Source organism: Geotrypetes seraphini, chromosome 1 (genome assembly GCF_902459505.1).
Source record: "Geotrypetes seraphini chromosome 1, aGeoSer1.1, whole genome shotgun sequence".
In the NCBI taxonomy this organism is placed as follows: Eukaryota; Metazoa; Chordata; class Amphibia; order Gymnophiona; family Dermophiidae; genus Geotrypetes; species Geotrypetes seraphini.
The window spans coordinates 537,200,405-537,222,473 of NC_047084.1; the positions used below are offsets into that span (position 1 = coordinate 537,200,405).

Sequence of the window (22,069 nt, forward strand, 5' to 3'; positions counted from 1 at the left end):
ATCACTGGAAACCCTCAAACATACACATTTCATCACGCGCTAACCCCCATGGCAAGCCAAAAAACTAACGCCTCGTCAATGGCGGTGTTAGCGACTAGCGCGGCAGGCGGTTTAACGCGCGGTATTCTGTGTGTTAAACCCCTACCGCAGCTTGATTAAAGGACCCCTAAGTTAGAGATCACTGGAGAAGGACATCATGTTTGGGATGATCAAAGGAACCAGGCAAAGAGAGCAACCTGCAATCAGATGGCTGGACACGTTGAAATAACCATGGGGATGACTAGCACAAAACCAATTTCTTTTTAGATCTGTAATTCAAGTCACTAGGACTTGAAAACAAGTCAATGGCACCTAACACAATATATATCTAACAATAGACTATGATCTTTGTGTGACAGGGTCATCCAGAAAAGTTCCTATATACCCTGGAGTCTCTGCCATTTGTGATTATTGGCGTGACCCGTGCCCATCTACATTCCATAAGGGCTATCTCAAAACACAGATTCTTCCAGTGGCCTGCATTGCAAAAGGAGGTTTTTTTCTCCCCCTAGTAACAGAGTTTTACATAGAAGGAACTGCTGTCCTTCAGACAATAAGGCAAGCTCTCCACCTCCCTGAAACAAAACACTGATAGATTGGAAGGGTGTACTATGTCCCTGCATAGATCTAAGAGGTATCCAGACCGGTCTCTAAAAATGCTGTATCTCTGCAGTATCAAAACATATGACGCAAAGTGGTCCTAATATGGCCCCCTCTTCAAAATAGCCACCATCAGGCCCAAATTTTACTTAAAAAGCACTCAAAGTAAAAATGTGTATTTTGTTACTTTCAATAACATATTACTTGAGATTAATGGAATACCTCTTAAGCCACCCCTTTTACGAAGCTGCATTAGGCTTTTATATTGCCAGCCACAGCGGTATTAACTCCGATGCTTACAGGAATTCTTAGTGTCGGAGCTAATACCGCCATGGCCAACGATAAAAAAAAGCTTAATGTGGCTTTGTAAAAGGGAGGGAAGTTCATTGAAAAAATGCCTCCTCAAGATGACATTCAAAATCTTAAAAAAAAAAAAAATCGCCATATGAGATTTTGCATTTTAACAGGACAGAGGGGACTTAGGCCCAGATGCACTAAAGCCAGCGATCGTCACTAAACCTGTTTTAACAGCTTTAGCGACGATCACATTTGCTGACCCGATACAGAAAATGGCTCATCACCTGGTTTTCTGCACAGTTGCTCATTCTCCGATCCAACCATGCAAATAAGCTAATTAATATTAAAATGCCATGTAAACTAGTAGAGTGATTGATGCTGTAACATGGCTTCCCGATGTACTAAAAAAAAGTGATCTCTTTAGCGATCCAAAAAAGTCACTTGTCAAGACCAGTCGCTTACCTATCAAAACCTTTTTTTTTAATCGGCACATATGCCCATACATGCATAATATCTGCCCCATTACATCACCAGTATGTGGATGACTCATTCTGCTTCTCCTTGGAGAACCCACTGTACTGAAAATAGCTTTCTCAGCTGAGTATTTGATAGTGCAGAGCTGTCACTATTCAGATCTGCTTCCACGGGTTGCCAGCAAGCTCCAGAATATGTAAGAAGAGCCAAATGATTTTTGATGGGATTTTCCTTCCTCATTCTAGCTCAGTTGGAATAAGGCTTGCATCAAGCACCATGAGACCTCATGCATGAGGGCTTTTATCCCTATTTCAGATCCTCTCTCTACCCATTCCAACATATGTAATCAGATTCATGCTGAGACAGTCTTAACCCTGGGGCCATGCACCAGGTCTTCTGTTCTGAATATGGTAACCAAATATCACTTTTAAGCAAGGACTATGACTTATTTAAGGGGTAGAAGGCTTTCTTTACAGCATCTCCAGCTCCAGACAACCTGGGAAATGAAAGACCCAGTCCTGTTTATTTAATTCCAAATCCCTGCGGAGTTCCACAAGGATCTCCTCTCTCACCTACACTCTTCAACCTCTTTATCTCCTCCCTAGGAGCCACTTTAGATACCCTAGATGTCACATCTTTCAGCTATGCTGATGACATCACCATAATCCTCCCATTCGACCCATCAGAGACCACCACCACAACAAAGCTAGAAACAACCTTAGACACAATAGAAAAATGGATGATGGATCACAAATTAAAACTAAATTCTGAAAAAACAAAATTCCTTTTGCTCGAAAAAGCCAAACTCTTACCATCACTGAACTGAAAATCAAAAATACCAAATACCCAATACAACACGAACTAAAACTCCTAGGAGTTACGATAGACAGATGTTGCACAATGCAGCCCCAGATCAACAAAACAACCCAGAAAGCTTTTCTAACCATGAGAAATCTCCATAAAATCAGAAAATTCTTTGACCAAGCACAATTTAGACTAATCGTCCAATCCCTAGTCTTAGGTCTGCTGGATTATTGCAACTCCCTATATCTTCCTTGTCCAGCCACTATGATAAAACAACTCCAGACCATACAAAACACCGCCCTCAGATTGATCTACTCACTCAAAAAATATGATCACATAACAACTGCCTTCTTAGACTCTCACTGGCTACCCATACAAGCACGAATCCAATTCAAATTCTACTGCCTGATATTCAAAGCATTACACGGCTCTTCCCCCTCCTATCTAAATAACCGCTTAAACCAAATCTCCACCTCAAGACACAGAAGAACCTCGAACCCTTTCGCCTTCCCCCCACTCAAAGGCACACAACGCAAGAAAATGTTTGACAACCTTCTAGCAACACAAGCAGCAAAAATCAACCATTCCATCTCCAATCTTATGACAATATCAGACAACTTCAAAACATTCAGAAAAGAAATCAAAACCCTGCTTTTCAAAAAATTCATCCAAATATCTTAACCCCTCCTCTTTTACCTCCAGAAGATTCACCTACCTTCAGATAACCGTCCCCCAAATTACCCACCTTAACACCTTCCAATTAAACAAATACCATAAATAGATTGTAACCTACCCTCTCTAACTGAATTCCATATGTATTTTTCATACAGTTCTTCACTGTCAGTTTAATTTCCATCCTATAAATTCACATAGAATTTTTCTTTTTTCAACCATCTTTATTTTCTCTTCTTTATTAATTTCCAGGTACTTTAGTTAGATTGTGAGCCTTCGGGACAGTAAGGGAATTTTAAGTACCTTCTTACTTCTCATTTATAATCTTAATGTATATTTTCTTCAAACCGCTTAGAACCTAACGGATGTAGCGGTATATAAGAAATAAATTACATTACATTACATTACATTGTGTATGTGAGTTTCGGTCCTGCTTGACTTTGAGGAACTGCAATACAAGTTCATAGATGCCCTGAGGAAAACCAGGACCAGTCTGGCCATGCAGCCTGTTGTCAATCATCTGCAGAATACACCCCTTGCAAGTTTAACACAGCTACAAGGCAGGGATGTACATTGTGGTGATGGTGGTGGTGGGAAGGGACATAAATTCATTCTCAAAGTGTCCGTCTCCTCCTGATACAGGGTCAAATGCACTAAAGCCAGCAATTGTCGCTAAACCTGTTTTGACAGCTTTAGCGATGATCACATTTGCCGATCTAATGCAGAAAACAGCTTACTGCGTGTTTGTTTTTTGTTTTTTGCACCATCCCTCATTCTCCGATCCAACTGTGCAAATAAGATCATTATTGAAAAACCATGTAAACTAGTAGAGTGATTGATGCTCTAACATGGCTTCCCACTCCACAAAGAAGTGATCGCGTTTATCTATCTAACCATAGTTTGGCCCTTTTTTTTTAATGGGCACATGCACAATATTTGCCCCATAAAAAATAAAAAAAATAAAAGTAACACCCCCCCCCTGCTGATAACAGCCATCCTCCACGCCCCCCGGATGAACCGGCACTGGGAACTGCCCCCCCATGGCAGCGAAAATGGCAGGAGGGATGCCCACTCCATCCTGCCATGGCGACCCTCCCATGTGAGAAAAAATGTCAGAAGGGGTGCCCACTCCCTCCTGCCATGCCGACCACCTCCCCTGTAGCAGTGAAACGGCACGAGGGATGCCCACTCCCTTCTGCCACCAAAGGCCCTCTCATGCGCCAGGTGCCCCCCCAAACCATTCCATACCCTCACCCTTCCCCCCTGCCCACTCCCTCCTGCCACCCTATACTCCCCTGAACACCCCTCCTGGTAACTTTTTTCGAAGATAAAAGCAGGAGGGAAGCACACTGACTCCACCTTCAAGGCCCGCCAATCCAAAATGATGAGCATTCCCTCCTTGGTGCATCATGTGATACATGAGGAGGAGTCCAAGGTCCTGATTGGCTCAGACATCTAAGGCTCCTCCCCATACATCACATAGGATACAGAGGGAGGAGCCACAGGCCCTGTTTGGCTCAGATGCATAAGGCCCCTCACCTTAGGTGTCTGAGCCAATTAGGGCCTTGAATTGAACTGGAGAGTCAGGGATTGCAACGAACCTCCATGTGAATCATTTGCATGCAAATTTTTTAGTGCATGAATAGCTCTTTTTGAATCGACCAAAAATTGGATCGAAGCAAACCCACACTGTTTTACCGATCCTCTTTAGTGCATCTGGGCCACAGTCCTTTTCTCTGAAGAGGTGCCATTGCTGCTACCCCAGAACTGAGAAAGAGTTGCTGCTTGTTCCTTCTGAAATAGCCTGTAGAGCCAAAGAACAGTCAAAGTTTCTCTATCCTTGTCATGGTCCATGAGACTAAGGAAGAGCAGTTTCTTCCTATCTCCTTGTAGAACCAATGGCCCAGGGCTTCTGACTCTGCTCCTGCAACTAGCTTCTATCCCTCAAGTGTGAGGGACACCAGGTTAACAATCTTTTTAAGAAGGTGTTTTTCATATTTAAGCATCTAACTTATGTAGTGGTTAGAGCTACAGTCTCAGCACCCTGAGATTGTGGGTTCAAATCCCACACTGCTCCTTGTGACCCTGGGCAAGTCACTTAATCCCTCACTGCCCTGGGTTCATTGAGTACCTGATTGTAAACTGCTTAATATACCTTGTCCAAGCGGAATGTAAAACCCCATTCACTTTCCCTTTTACTAAACTGCGGTAGGGATTTATACCGCGGCCCAGAGTGCTAAATGCTCCAGGGCTCATAGAAATTCCTATGAGAAACAGAGCATTTAGCACCCTGGGCCGTGGTATAAATCTCTACCGCATTTTAGTAAAAGGGAAAGTGAATGGGGGTTTTATATACCGCTTGGACAAGGTATATTAAGCAGTTGGTTTGAAAAAGTATGATAGCTTAATATCCTTTATTATTTATTTCTTTTTAGTATTTATATGCCACGTATAGCCTAAGTCAGAGGTGTCCAACCTGCGGCCCCGTGAAGTATTTTGTGCAGCCCCGGTCGAGGGCAAGGCAGTGTTTTCCTCTGCTGCCCCCGGGTGTTTAATGTCTTGCTGGCCGGCTCCCTCCTATGTCTTGCTGCAGCGTTTGCGCGGCCCTTGAAAATTTTTTTTCGGCCAGTGCAGCCCAGGGAAGCCAAAAGGTTGGACACCCCTGGCCTAAGTGGTTTACATTCAGGTACTCAAGCATTTTTCCCTATCTGTCCCGGTGGGCTCACACTCTATCTAATGTACCCTTTATAATACAGCTGCATTAGCTTTCGGTGAGAGTTTGAATTGAGTTTAAAATTTTTGGTTTGATTTATAAAAGTTTGCCGGGCTACATAACTGATTATTTGATTATTACTGTATAGCTATTGATGTTAAATTATACTTGTATATCAGATCTAATTCTGCTTAAATACCCTTCAATTAGGGGTATGCGATCCAAGCGAGTATTAGAAAGCACTTTCTCATATCAGACTGCTTCTGTATAGAACTGCATACCCTTAGGCCAGGGGTGTCCAACCTGCGGCCCAGTGAAGTATTTTGTATGGCCCCGGTTGAGAGCGATGCAGTGTTTTCCTCTGCTGCCCCCGGGTGTTTACTCTCTTGCCGGCTCCTTCCTTTGTCTTGCTACAGCGTTTCCGTGTTTGTGCGACCCCCAGAAACATTTTTTTCGGTCAATGTGGCCCAGCGAAGCCAAAAGGTTGGACACCCCTGCCTTAGGCAGTGGTAATCCCTAATTTTTAAGCGGGGTGGGGGGGGGCACTTTGGATCTAAATGAGCTGAAGGAGAGCCACCAAATATCTTCCCATGTGAAAACTCAACATTGTTGATTAGTGTGTGTTAATGATACCCATCTCACTGGCTTGTCTTCAAACTTAGCTTTGGGAACTCAGCATTGCCAAATACATTTTCTTTGTCTATTGAGAAATGCCTTTTCCATCAAGCATATGGCTCTTCCGCCCATCCACTTCCCTCTTTCAATCATGAACTTGGGTAGAGAGGCAGAGCATAGTAGAAAAAAAGCCAGGATGATGATGAAAACCACCACTGGCCTCCAGGCCTTGCAATGAAGAAAATTGCCCTTAGGTATTAGACAGTTATAATAATAATAATAATAACTTTATTTTTCTATACCGCCATAGTCAAGACGACTTCTAGGCAGTTCACATCGAAAGAAGGCTGGACATTCAACGAATTAGAAATGTGTGAGGGGAATGTTGCAGAAGAAAGGGGGGGAGGGAATGTAAGCGGGGTTGAGAGGGGAGGGGATGTGAGAGGATTGCCTGATAGATTGTTTCGGGTTTGTAGGGGGAAAAATGCGTTGAGCAAAGGTCGGTCTGTTTAGGTGATGAATTTGTCAAACAGAGTGGTTTTGATTGATTTTCGGAATGCGTTGTAGGTCTGTCTGGTTTTATTTATGTAGTTTCCCTGCCAGGATTGTTGTCTGTTAGCTTGGAACATGAAGGTTCTGTCTTCTTAGAGGCTTCTTTTGCAAACAGCTTAAGACTTCTGTTTCATAAATATTATATTCAAGATTTATAATCGTGCCTGTACTTTCATTTTACATTTTAGGTTCCTATGTAACACTGGGTTTTACTAAACAGTGCTAGAGGTTTTTAGTGCGGGCCGGCAAGGTAAATGCTCCGACGCTCATAATAATTCTATGAGCATCGGAGCATTTACCTCACTGATCTGCACTAAAAACCTCTAGCACCATTTAGTAAAAGGAGCCCTAAGTTTTTAATGGCTATTGATTCCCCCCCCCCCCCCCAGTCATTGTCTGGTTTCTTTTCTGTAAACTACTTTGGACCTTTTTGGACAGAGGTCTGGAAAAACATAAGATGATATAAGATAAATAGCTGATGTATAAATGATGAAGCATAGGATCGAAAAGAGCTGGCAGCTAGCAGCAGGAGGAGGTTTCAGGGCCTGGGCCTCCAGGGTCGCTCCACTGTTGCTTCTGAATTAGCTATGAGAAGAGAAGGGGAGGATGGGACATTGGGTGGAGGAAGGAAGATGAGTGTGGAAAGTGGTGCTGTTTAAAGTAGAGGAGGAGAGGGAGGATGGAAAGGAGGGGAAGTTAATTTTGGGATGAGGGCACAATTTGAGGGAGCAAGAAAAGAAGCAGCTGTTGAGGGAATCGACAGGGAGGCCAGATAACTGGTGATGGTAAAGGGAGCAGCCTACTAAGGAAGTTGTTGGAGGGATGAATCGGAGCAATAGAGAGGAGATCTGGGAAAGTGTGAGATTGCCATGAGGAGAATTGGAGAGAGAGAAGAAGGGCTGGATCTAGTTCTGAAAAGATAGAGGCAGAGAAATAAAATAGGAACAAAAAGACAGGGAGAGATGTAGAGGAGGACCTGAAAAAAAGAGAAGATGCAGAAAATGGACAGGAGACCTTAATAAAGACATCTATCTTCTATCTATATATATAAAATCGGAGGTATGTATGTGTGTATGTATGTGTGTGTGTATGTGCTGCGATCACGCAAAAACGGCTTGACCGATTTGAACAAAACTTGGTATGCACATCCCTCACTACCTGAGGTGATATGTTCTGGGGGTCTCGCGGCCCACCTGCACACGTGGGCGGAGCTACAAACAGAAAATCACATTTCACACATTCATGTCAATGGAAAAAATGTAAAAAGCTGCCATTCTCACAGTAATTCAAAAACGACTTGACCGATTTGAACGTAACTTGGTATGCAGATCCCTCACTACCTGGGGTGATATGTTCTGGGGGTCTCGCGGCCCACCTGCACACGTGGGCGGAGCTACAAACAGAAAATCAGATTTCACCCATTCATGTCAATGGAAAAAATGTATAATGCTGCCATTCTCACAGTAATTCAAAAAACGGCCTTGACCGATTTGAACAAAACTTGGTATGCACATCCCTCACTACCTGGGGTGATATGTTCTGGGGGTCTCGCGGCCCACCTGCACATGTGGGCGGAGCTACAAACAAAATCGGATTTCACCCATTCATGTCAATGGAAAAAATGTAAAAAGCTGCCATTCTCACAGTAATTCAAAAACGACTGACCGATTTGAACGTAACTTGGTATGCAGATCCCTCACTACCTGGGGTGATATGTTCTGGGGGTCTCGCGGCCCACCTGCACACGTGGGCGGAGCTACAAACAGAAAATCAGATTTCACCCATTCATGTCAATGGAAAAAATGTAAAAAGCTGCCATTCTCACAGTAATTCAAAAACGGCTTGACCAATTTGAATGATACTTGATATGCAGATCCCTCACTACCTGGGGTGATATGTTCTGGGGGTCTCGCGGCCCACCTGCACACGTGGGCGGAGCTACAAACAAAAAATCAGATTTCACACATTCATGTCAATGGAAAAAAATGTAAAAAGCTGCCATTCTCACAGTAATTCCAACTATAAAACACTTTCTATGACACTATAACCACTAGGGACATCGTTTCTATTCTACCACGGACACCATACATATAGAGTTTGTATGTTCTAACTGTGTTTGTAACTGTTTCCTTCATGCACCCCAGTTCATAATGTTATTACATTACATGAGTACTCACATATGCTGAACTAGGAACACAGGTTCCATTCTGAACCGGGAAAAAATTGCATGGAGTTTCTTTTCAACCTGAGTTTCCACATATTGAGTTGTTTAAATCAATACTGAAACTTTTGGATGCCACTTATTCCAACAGATCTTCCTTTTCAGTTTAAGAGATTGCAAATTCCAGTGAGACTTGCATTCTCTATCACAATCAACAAATCACAGGGACAGACTATTACATACTGTGGAGTGGATTTAAGATCCCCCTGTTTTTCCCATGGACAACTCTATGTTGCTTGATCAAGGGTGGGTTCAAGAATTTATATGTTCTTGCTCCTGGAGGTGAAACTAAAAATGTTGTTTATAATCAAGTTTTGTGTTAGTTGTATTGTATTCATTTTGTCAAATATTTCACATTATAATTTGAATATTGTACTTTTTATAAAGCTGTAAAAAAATAATTTCATTCACCACTATAAAGTATCTTTATTTCAATCCATTTACTGTGTTATTGCTATAATTAAATACCTGTGCAACGCCGGGGCATCAGCTAGTTAGACTTATAAGAGGAAAGTGGGAGGAAAAAAAAGAGATGAGGACCAAGAAGATCAGAAAAATAAAATGTTGGGGTGAAGGTGGAGAGTGCCAATTTCAGTTTTCACAAAAGACACCAGGTAGCCTAGAGCTTACTTTGCTGTATGGCATTTTTTTGCAAAATAGCCCCTCAAAAAAATAATATAAATTATACCTTTTTTTCCCTTTATTTTGCCTGCATTTTATTTAATTAGTGATGAAGGACAGAAAAATAAAGGAGGCAGAAATATTCCATACCTCAGATAGTAATGGAAGAGCTGATGTTAAGGAGCTATGAGACGCTGGCATGGGGTGCCCTTTGATCTTGAAACAAAGAATCTCTCATCTGCTTAATTTGCAAGTTTCAACATAGAGTTCTCATTAAACTAAATGTCAAATGATTGCTCTCAGAAATATGGCAAAAAAAAAAAAGATATCCCCAGGACCAGTTTACTACCTTAATCTCCTTATAGACTGATGAAAGATTGCGGTAAAAGTTGTCTGTGGTTTCTGCATATTTTCTCTTTAATTTTTCACATGTAGCTCTCCTTTAGGATATACTCAGTGGGTAGGGGGCTGAGTTGGAGCCAGGTGTCTGCTTCAGAGGCTCAGTGCAAAACCTGGCATCTATTTCTAATGGGGCCAGTATTCTCCATTTCAGACCGTAATGTGCACTGTTAAAGGAGGCATTCTAGTCCATTGCTGGTGCAGAGTTGTCCCTAAAAGGCAAGATTACCAGACAGAAACGGAGCTATTTTGGACATGTGATGAGGGCGAATTCACTAGAACAGGATTAATTCTTCGAGGGCCCCTAGGCACACAAGTGAACTGGGCCCCCCCCTGGGCCCTGCCCTGCCCCCGCCCTGCCCCCATTCATTTACCTGTTTTCTTATTTAATTCTTTATTTCCACTTGTATTTCTTTTTTTCTTTTATTTTAAAATTCAAAACAAATAACAAAGATTACCATACCAGTGTAGGTTTGGTTCTATGCAATCCCCAAACATCTCTGAACAAATCCCCCTTTCCTTTTCTTCCTTTCCCATCTACTTGCTCAGGACTTTTTTCCATATGTATATAAAAGTGTTCAAATGCATTGTAAAGCAGTAATATTATCCAAAACATGTCTGTATATTAATAACCAAGTTTGCAGTTCCTCTCAACTGCCTCACTCTATGTCATCCAACTTTAACCCATATGTATGTATAAACAACCAAATCTGTAACTCCTCTGGTACGTTCCACTCCATGTATGTTAATTTGTAACAAAACATCAAGGCAAGCGGTTCACCAAAGAATCCAACGTGGAACAAAAGAAGATCGGCAGACAATAAGAGATTCAAATCAGGTTTATTGAAGGTGCTCCCAGGAACCATGCCTGATGCATTTCGCCAAACAAGGCTGGTTAATGCTAACAGAAAACCATGTCTTTCATACACACAGGACACAGAACCACCCTCACCCATTATGGAATAAGTAATCACAAACTACCTCCCTCCCCGCCCCTCCTTTTTACAAAAGCATGGAAGAGGTTTTTAGTGGTGGTGGGATGAATGTTCTGCACTGTTCTGACAATAGGAATTCTATGACCATCGGAGCAGTGCAGAGCATTCAGCATGTTGGCTTGTGCTACAAACTGAAGGAACTGTGCAGTTTAGGGGTGAAGAAACAGTGGTGCATATCCCCCAGTACTGAACAAAATATAAAGATAGCAGATGTAAATTTGAAAAAAGAGAAATAACAAATCACTTTACAAATTAACAAATAAAAATAAAACAAAAAATGGAAAATAAGATAATACCATTTCATTGGACTAATACATTTTTTAAAATTAGCTTTCAGAGATCAAACCTTCTTTCCTTAGGTCAGTAAAGTATACTGCTGTTACAGTATCCTGTCCTGACCTGAGGAAGGAGAATTTGGTCTCTGAAAGTTAGTCAAAAATATATTAAAATTTGTCCAATAAAATTATCACCGTATTTCCATTTTCTATTTCTAAACATTTATCAACACAGCTGCAATACTACTTTATCCAAAAGCAAAAAAATAGATTTTTTTTTTCCTACCTTTCTCATGTGGTTTCTGCTTTCCTCATCTTCTTGTCATTCTCTTTCTTCCATCCACTGTCTCCCCTTCCAGAAATTGTCTGTCTCCCCCTGCCATCTCTCCTCCCTCATGGTCTGGCATCTCTCTCCTTCCATGTCACCTTCCCTCCCCCCTGTGGTTTTTAGCATCTCTCTCTTCTTATATCCTCCATTCAGATCTGATATCACTGTCTCTTTCCCCGTTCTCTGGCATCTCTATCTCCTCTCTTTTCCCTTTCCTTTTTTTCTCTGGTCTTCCTTCTCTATTTTCTGCCTCAGTCTAAACTAAATTCTTTCTTACTATTCAGTCCTCAGTTTCCCTCTTTTCACTGTGTCTACCCAGAGATTGCCACCCCTTTCCTTCACTCCTCCACTTTCTCATTAACTCTCTCTTCTTCCCCCATCCAGCATATGTCCTTTTTCTTTATCCCATCTTTCCATCCAGTATGTGTTCTCTTTCTCCACTTCCATTCAGCATTTGCTCTCCCCTCTCAACTGACATCCGTCTGCCCTTTTTTCTCTCCCCCTTCTCCCCACTTCCATCATCTGCCCCCTTCTCTCTCTCTCCTTTCTCCCCACTTCCATCATCATCATCTGCCCCCTTCTCTCAATCTCTCCTTCCACCCAAGGCCCATCTCCCTCCCTTCCCCTCACCTTTCTTTCCAATTTTGGCAACAAGTAAGATTGGCAAGGCTCCTCCCAGCGATGGCACTCAAGATCGGCAACAGGCCCCTCTCCAGCATCAACAGCACTTCAAATCGGCAATGCGATGCTCAGTCCAAAGCTTCCCAGGCGGAAACAGGAAGCTGTGTCAGAGGGGAAGCTTTGTACTGAGCACCCCATTGCCGATCTGAAGTACTATTGATGCCGGGGGTGCTGTTGCTGATCTTAAGTGCTGCCCATCGCCGTTTGGAAAAAAAAGGCCCTCTTTGCCCTCCTTCAGCGGGCCCCTCTAACAATTTTGTGCCCTAGGCACATGCCTACTGGGTCTATCCTTTAATCTGACCCTGGCTACTCAGAATGGTCAGTGGTAAAAGAAAGCAAGAGAGACCAAAGGTTCGTTGGCTGGATACCATCAAGAATGACATGGGAATGAACATCAAGTGATTGAAAAAAGCCATGGAAAACAGGGAAGCGTGGCAAGGACTGGTTTACAGAGTATCTTAAGGGTCGAACATGACTGAATGGATAGTAGTAGCTAGTGTTCCAAAACATACTGGTAATTTTCTACTGAATACAGGTTTCTTCAGCACAGACTGGTAAATGGCAGCCATTCCAGTACCGACACATGTGGGTCAATATCAATTTGCTGATTTTTTCAGGTATTTGTAAAGACGACACTGTATATTTCTGTATCCCCAGTACCCAACTGAAAATACATGTGGATGGATTGGGAGGGTGGTAGACAGATGGATATAGTATTTTTTTTGTGGGGGGGTTGGAGGGCTCACTATAAATTATAAGGGGGTTATGGTGAGATGTACATATGGCATCCTTATGTGACATTCACAACAGTGCCCTCTAAGGTTTTCACTTCTCTATTGGGATGCTCTATGTGGCCAGTCCATTACAATGTTGGCCACTCCCATGTCCAAATGGTCTAGATTTGGACGTTTTCAAGTTGGACATTTTCTGTGGTTGTAAATGGGGAATTAAGATAGGTGTCCTAAGGTTGGATGTCCTGGCGGCCAAGATGTCCAAGTAGACAATTTTGAACAAATATTTTGGATGTACAGCAGTTTTGAAAATGAACGTTTTTCTGGCTCCGGCTTTGGATGCTTTTCAGGAAATGTTCAAGTCAGACTTAGATATCTTTTTTGAAAATGGTTCTCCACAGGATTTAGTGCACATTTTAGAGAACAATGCCTAGCTGCCAATTATTGGTACCAACCATGTGCATAAGTGCTTTATTCTAGTCTTTAAGCCCGTTACATTAACAGGTGCTAGAATAGATGTGTGTGTCTGTCTGTCTTTCTCTCTCTTCTTGGCCGCTTTCTGTCTGTCTGTCTTTCTTTCTCTCTCTTTCCTCAGCTGTCCACCACCACCCCTTGCCTGCTCCCCCTGTCCAGCAGTAGCCCTTCTCCCTTCCTTTTACCTCCCCCATATTCAGCAGCATCCCTTCCCTGTTCCCCCTGTCCAGCAGCACTCCTTACCTGCTCCCCCTGTCCCTCTTCCCTGCTCCCCCCTGTCCCGCTTCCCTGCAGCCGGCTTCCTGGTGTCTTTGAACCACTGATGCTCCTCTTCAAAGCAGCCTGCTGAGGATCGTGGCTGGCTGTAGCGAACCTTGCAGGCCGCTCTGCACCTCGGTAGCATGTTTCCTCTGATGCAATCGTGTACGTCAGAGGGAACGTGCTACCGAGGTGCAGAGTGGCCTGCGAGGTTCCCTACAGCCGGCCGCGATCCTTAGCAGGCTGCTTTGAAGAGGAGCAGCACCATCAGCAGTGGTTGGTGAGTGAGGGGGGGGAGGGGAGAGTCACTGGCGTGTTCCCTGCCTCCGTGTTCCAAAATGAAATTCGGCACAGAGAGACACAGCACAGGCCCTGTTTCGCAATTGCTGCTGCATCAGGGGAATTAATTTGAAAACGAGCTACTGCTTCAAAAATCTTCTTGGAGATCTTCTAGCAGAATGTGCCATTCACTGAAAAGCATTTCTGATGGTAGTAACAGACGCCACTGCTCCATGCCCATTATCCCAACATAGTCCTGTGTCTGTCTGTCTTCCTGGGCCGCCTTTTCTGGGTGATTGAGCTTCAGTACTGTATAGGCACCTGAGCTACAGAGTTTCACCCAGGCTGCTGTGTTTGCTTTTTTCAGAAAACGAACATATTAAGTCAACAAAAGTGGACATATTAAATCAACATTGCTTTCTCAAATTAGCCAGGGACCGTCATCCCAGCCAGCTAGCTGTAGTGTTTATTCTAGAATATTATCCTCCTGATAACTTTGTGCTTAATAACCCCAGCAAATTACCTTGCCAAAAGACAAACCTAGGAGTTTGTGCATGCCGTGAAAGATCATTACAGCTCACATGATGCAAAGGGAAACAAAATAGAGACTTGCAGGTGTTACAGTGCCACGACATGCAAATCAGTGGGAGGCTTGATTAGGACTGTGGCTGTCACCTAATGTTTGTTTGATGCAAATGATGCTCGCATTCTCTGGATGGGCCACTGATCCTGATACCTGTGTGTTGAATTCTTTCAGAATCAAGGCCATCGAGAGCCCCAACAAAGAAGACGATACACAGTGGCTGACGTACTGGGTGGTGTATGGCATCTTCAGTATAATAGAGTTCTTCTCCGACATCTTTCTGTCTTGGTTCCCTTTCTACTATATGCTGAAGGTTTGTATGTTTTAAGTATGGAAAATTGGAGGTGCATGATTAGCTTCCCTAAGTAGATAACAGATGGAGCACTGATCCAAGAGACTGAACATACTCATCTGATGGGCTTCAATTGCTGTGGCCAGTGTAGTGATGCTTTTAGAGTATCTCTGAAGACACTGTTTAAATGATCCTGTGAGTTTATTGATCTCTATGATGTGAGCTCATTTTGAAAGATGAAATTATGGAGTGGATCATGGAAAGAGTTATGTAGTATGCTGCCATAGTGGGGTATGGATGGGGGTTGGACATTGATTCAAAGGAACTAGGCTCAGTTTTTTTTTTTTTGCTATGGCTCAATAAATATTTCTTTCACACTCCTGATTACATTTCTTTCACCTTATCTAGTTTAGATGCAATGTAGTCTTATTTCTATCACAAGTGAATCAAATCAGAAGAGTTAGCAACTCTCCAACAACGATAATGAAATCCACACCCCACCCTCCCTTCCAGTCCTATGCCCATCTCCCCTTGTTGCGGTCTTCCAAGAATTCTCCTTATGTACCCCTACAACTTAGTTTACTTAGTACTTCTCCTGTTATTAAGGAGAGGAATCAGCTTTGTCCAATATAGCATCTTTCTGTTTTCCATAGGCGTCTCAGGTATTTTAGACTTGAGCAGTTTCTAACACCTGGGGGAAAAGTGTTTCCTTGTGGCTGTGCAGAAAAGTCTTAATTCTTTGCTTGAGCTTCTGTTTCCTACTTGCCTTCTGTTTTTTGGTAGACTGCAGGAAGATAAATTTTCCCTTATAACTGCTTTCATCCCAGAACAGAGGAGGGGAGACAGACCCATCATCATTAAAAGCAAAATATATTCCTTAATCTCAAATTCTGTCTTCTGATAAACAGCCTTTAAAGGATCAGGTTATGTTCAGGTGCCAGAATTGCAAACCTTTCTCCTGTTGTATTAAATTGCACCACTTCCAGATGGGGGTATGACTTTATCTGAACCTCTTCTACCTGTGACTAGTTCACCAAAATTATATCAATTCTAATATAAGAATTGTGGAAATGTGAATAAAAAGTAAAGTCTTCCTTTCTCACATGTCAGTGTCTCTAAACATCAATTAAATTTATTTTTGTTTTTAAAAAACCCCATCTTATTCTCATTCCATAGGATTTTCAATAGGATGTCAAAGTCCGACTTTGGACATGCTGAGAAAAATATCCAAAAGTCAGGTGGACAAAATGTCCATTTTTGAACCTGCAAGACATCTATATTTTTTATTTATTTTTTTAAAATAAAAACATCTAAAACAAGCCATTTGCATGTAGGAGTGGCCATCATTTTAATGGACTGGACACACAGAAATGCCAGCACCCTAGGGGGCACTGCTGTGAACTTAAGGATGCCAGATACACATCTCACCATAACCCCTGTACATTATATGGTGAGTCCTCCAAAATTCCCCCCAACCTACTATACTTACCTGTCTGACCACCCAATAGCCTTTATGCTTGCAGGTGTCATCTATATAACAGTACAGTGGTTTTTTGGTGAGTTCACACTTTCCACCAGAAGTATACTGGCTAGAGTGGTATATGGGTCCCCTTCTCTTCAGTCAACTGCACTACCCACCAGGCTACTCCAGAGACCTGCTTGCGGCTCTAGTAGGACTGGCCATAGTATCTGCAACTGTCAAAGAGACAGATATACATTGTTTTATGCAGATATTTGAGGGTGGGAAGGGGTCAGAGACTACTGGGTGAGTGTGGGGGGGATATTTTCATCCCTCCAATGGTTATCTGGACAGTTTGGGTGCCTTTTTGGCCTTTATTCATTTAAAAACAGGTCTAGCCTAAAACATACAACTTTTGCCCTGGATGTTTTGTAAAATGATGATTGCTGTAAAGTTTCCAAGTGCTAAACCCACCCAAAATACGCCCTTTAAGATATAGATGCACTGGAGACAAAATGACCAGAAAAACATCTAAAATGTCAATTTCGAAAATGCCCATTTTGATATTTCAACTAGTAAAATGTCCAAGTACTAGTTTATGCTGTATTTTGGACATCTATATTTTTTTTGAAAATGAGCCCCAATATAACTAATCTCTCCATAATCTTGATAAAATACAGTATGGAGGTAATTTGAGAGGAGTCTAAGGTTAAATTTTTCATAATTGGAGTAGAAACAATTTTTCCATACATTTTAAGAAACTCGCTTAGCTCCATTATATGTTTTAAAATTTAGGAAACTCACTTAGCTCCATTATATATTCTCTTAGGCTTCCAAAGCGGGCGTCACGATTGTTGCTATTGTCTGGGTCTTGTTGCGTCTACCCAGATGCGGTGAAACATGGACAACAGCAACAATCACTTAGCTGCAGCTGAAATTTAAGGCAAGATAACAATACACATTTTAATGTATCTGGAGTAGACTTCATCAAATAAGTAGGGCAACTATCAAGAATACAACGTGATTTAGAAAATTTAATCAACCTGTTGAAATCTGACATAGATATTAAAGGGAATGAATGCCATATTCTATCAAACTAAGAAGAATCTGGATCAAAATTTATATTTGATAATTCAGAAGTAAATTTATCCTTTACCATCAGTGTAACTTGGAAGAAAGATTATAAGTTTAATGAAATCAAGGTGAGGAGAACTCCAGTTTCAAGCAGCTGGATGATGTCACTTCCTTAAATAGATGAGCTTTTAGGCAGTATTTGAATTTGGCAAAAGAGCAAGAATGATGCAGCAAGGCGGAAAGTGCAGCACTGGAGTTGGTAATGAAGGAGAAGGGCACAGACAGAGTAAATGTTTGTGAACAACATTCACGAGAAGGAGTGTACGAGAAATCAGAGACATGAGAAGCTGCAGAGTGAAGACACTTGCGCAAGAGAAGCTTGGATTATACAGTTTGTGGATGGGGAACCAATGTAGTGACTTAGCCATTTTAGCACTGGAAAAAGAAAAGCTGTGCAGCCAGAGTTTGAATAGATGATAGGTAGGGATGGATGGTATAATGGGAGACCTGTGAAAAGTAGGTTGTAAAAGTATAAGTGGAAAGTGATGAGAGAATGAATAAAGGCTTTGGTAATGTGTTCAGAATATAAGGGATGGATTTAGGTGATGATAAAGAAAGAAATATTTGTATTTTGAATGTATGTGAGGAGAGAGAGAAGTTAGAGATGACCCCAAGGCTGTGGACAGGCAATTGGAAAGAATTACTGTGATATCCACAGAGTTAAGGAGGGAGTGGGTTTGGGAGAAAAGATAAGTCATATGGAGAAAACTGTAAGGAAGATAAACCTGTATGACAGAGAGCAAAAAATGAGGTGGAACCTTCTCTGGAAAGCCAAGTCTTGGTCAGAACAAATGAAGGGAGAGAGAAGTCATGAATGTAGGTAGACTTGTTAGAAGTGGATTAGACATTCCCTAAGGAACATGAGAGCGAAAGGAAGACAAGGACTAGGGATAAGATTGATTGACTAATGAGTGGATGTGAATAGATAGCATGAAGGGTCAAGATTGTCATTGATATATCCAGCTGAGAGGAGGAAGAGAAGAAAATTGGTGGTATGGAAAGAGTGATGGGGCTGAGATGCCCTCAGGGAGAGTGGTATTGGCTGGATGAGAAAGAAAACTTGGATATTTGAGAGTAGTAGAGAAGGCAGAACAGAACTTGTCTAGAGAGGGAGAGAAGTAAAGCTGTGGATTCAATGTATGGAATGATTTGCAGCAAAATGTAACCTTAGTATGCCTTGATGTGGGTTGTTCTTGTGTGCTGAAGCCATTTTTACCACAGCAGTAAATGACCAATTTTCTTATTTTTTGTATTAATGGCCATTAAAAAAAATTGCCATGTGAGCACTTATTGCCACACAATAAAGAGATGATTGATTGCCCATTTGGAGGGCAGTAAGGACTCATGCGATATTCTTGCGCTAAGCAGTCAGTGTGCACTACTGTGGATGTGCTGTTTAGCACAGGAACACCCACTCCATTCCCCAACAAAGCCTCTTCCAATAATATATATAAACAATATTTAGCATACAAATTAGAATGCATTAATCTGGCGAATACTGCAGCACTCCTGAGCATGTTGCACTGTATGCCATTTTAAGCTGCGTTAGGCATGTTTAGCACTTAAACCTTTTAAATACCAGATGGTGAAATGGCTGCTTTACGTAACTTGATGTTGAACGAGAGCAACAGTGCCAAGTAACAGGCATTTGGAGATGCAGATCTCCCATAAAAGCCATAGAAGACGCACATTGCTTCTGAGCAACAATGCCAAATAGTTAATAAAAAGGGCCCTAAGATGGCATCAGCTAAAGAAGCCATAGTAAGTTATGAGAAGAAATGGGGCTGAACTGAGACATTTGGAATAATTTGAGTTGATCCTTTGGTTTGCGTTCATAACTGAGGCAGATGGAAAAAGTGTGCAGATGAGATGCAACATCCTCATTAGTTTCCCACTGACCTAGGAATACAAGGTGGCAGAACCTTTTCTCTAAATTTTCTTTAAAATACTTGTAGTGAATAGGAGAGCCATGAACATCAAAAATACATATATTTTGTGTTAGTATTAATTTCATTTATGTATGAGGTCTCTTCAAAAACTTTTCGCACTTTCATATTTTCGTGGGAAGAGGTTGGAGCAGAAGAAGTGATAAGAGGGCGTGTCGTAGAATGTCATGTGACTAGTCAGTCAGACAAAACAGAGATTAAGAACATAAGCAGTGCCTCTGCTGGGTCAGACCTGCTGGGTTAGCCAGGACCTGTATAGTGATCCTCTGTCTGTACCCTTCTATCCCCTTTTCCTTCAGGAAATTATCTAATCCCTTTTTGAACCCTAATACCGTACTCTGTCCTATCACACCCTCTGGAAGAGCATTCCAGGTGTCCACCACCCTTTGGGTGAAGAAGAACTTCCTTGCATTGGTTCTGAATCTGTCCCCTCTTCATTTTTCTGAATGCCCTCTCGTTCTTGTAGTTTTCAAAAGTTTGAAGAATCTGTCCCTCTCCACTTTCTCTATGCCCTTCATGATCTTGTAAGTCTCTATCATGTCCCTCTAAGTCTCCACTTTTCCAGGGAAAGGAGCCCCAGTTTCTCTAATCTCTCAGCATATGAAAGGTTTTCCATACCCTTTATCAATCATGTCGCTCTTTTCTGAACCCTCTCGAGTATCGCCATATCCTTCTTAAGGTACGGTGACCAATATTGGACGCAATACTCCAGATGCGGGCGCACCATCGCCCGATACAACGGCAGGATAACTTCTTTCGTTCTGGTTGTAATACCTTTCTCGATAATACGAATTATGTGGAAAAGTGATGTAATTTGCTTTTGACATATTTAATAAATAGTGTAAAAAACAAAAAAGTACAGAAACTTTTTTGAAGCTCAAGGCAAGTTGCATTCAGGCACAGCAAGTATTTGTATTAAGCACTCTCCCCTTTTACATTTTCTTCTGTCAACAATTGCGACTACATTGCCACTCATCCGACTGTCTATAAAGAAACTATAGTCAAAAAGAGGAAAAACTGGCTAGTATGTAGTTTTAGGGCTCCTTTTACTAAGGTGCGTTAGGGCCTTAACGCGCAGAATAGTGCACACTAAATTGCCCCGCGCGCTAGGCCTTAACACCAGCATTGATCTGGCGTTATTCTAGAAGTGTACTGCGCAGTAATTTTGTGCGTTAAAAACACTAGCGCACCTTAGCAAAAGGAGCCCTTAGTGCAGGGGTGTCAAAGTCCCTCCTCGGGGGCCGCAATCCAGTCGGGTTTTCAAGATTTCCCCAATGAATATGTTTTCATTGTATGCTAATAGATCTCATGCATATTCATTGGGGAAATCCTGAAAACTCGACTGGATTGCGGCCCTCCAGGAGGGACTTTTAACCCTTTCAGGACCATAAGGATCGTAGGCCAATTTTTGTGGTTTTGACGACATTTTTATGGTAAAAAGGGCTTGCAGATGCCAAAAAATTGATTTTTTTGTGAAATATCATTATTTTTTTAAAAAAAATCAAATTTCTGGCTTATGGACAGTGTGGCAAGTGAATCTTCTCGTCAATCTGGCAACGACGCTAATGAATGAATGTTGGAACCAGTTTGTTTACATAAAGGCAGTATCATATGGAATCCGTACATATCAAATTTAGAACTGTAGACTATCCCAATCAAAATTTATAGGATTTTAAAGTTATGGGACAAATATGTCCCTTGGTCCTGAAAGGGTTAACACCCCTGCCTTAGCGTTAATGTAAATTGATTTTAGTTTTTTATTTTTTTATTTTTATGTTTTGTCATGCTTTATTTTTATATTATCTGTGTATGTCTGTTGTAACCTGCTGATGTTGTTAAGTTGTGTAGGCTACAAGTCTGAATACATGTTCTTATAACAGAGCTCTTGTTCCCCACACCAAGAAAAGTTAAAACCCCAAACAAAATTCTGAAAGTTCCAGACCTCTGCTACTTCTATCCTGGACTCTCAAAGCAGACAAGTTAGAAAAGTGAAAAACTTCGATCTTTATGACCTGCCCCTCGTGGTCCATTTCTCATCTGACCCTTTTGAACACTAGCAATGAGTGTCTTGTGTCATAGTAACATAGATTAAGGCAAACGAAGACAGAAATAGCCAATCCAGGCTGCCCAGTAAGGCAGTAACTTTTGCTCTGTTTCACTCTCTCTCTTCCCCCCCCCACACCTCCCAACATTCCCTCTTGTTGCTTGTGTAGCGAGTGTTCTCTGCTATGCATTTCTGATGTGTTTGTATCCATTTCTGGTTCTGTGCAGTGTGGCTTCCTAGCCTGGTGCATGTCCCCAAGCCCTCACAATGGTGCAGAGATCCTCTACAGGCGCATCATTCGCCCCTTCTTCTTGAGGCATGAATCTCAGATGGACCGTGTGGTGAAGGACCTGAAGGACAAGGCTGCAGAGACAGCGGACACCATTACCAAAGAAGGTAAACCATATACACACAGTTGCTGCCGATTTTATAAAATTAGGCTGTAAGGCAGAGCTGCCCAAACTGAGGGTTAGGATCCCAAATGGAGTCACAAAACCCACATTTGGGTATATCATTATTTCTGCATCTCTGGGGTGATCACACAGTTTTATTTGGCCAGAAAAATATTAATAAACACTGCCCT

The 22,069-nt window shown here is 42.0% G+C and overlaps 1 protein-coding gene across 1 annotated transcript in view; it reads left to right on the plus strand.

Annotated features, from left to right (window-relative positions):
• REEP5 (receptor accessory protein 5) overlaps positions 1-22,069 on the plus strand; it is a 50,472-nt gene that overhangs the window by 22,281 nt on the left and 6,122 nt on the right. The window contains exons 3-4 of the mRNA XM_033929100.1: positions 14,786-14,924; positions 21,714-21,882. Coding sequence (XP_033784991.1) covers positions 14,786-14,924; positions 21,714-21,882 — 308 coding nt within the window. The remainder of the gene's footprint in view (positions 1-14,785; positions 14,925-21,713; positions 21,883-22,069) is intronic.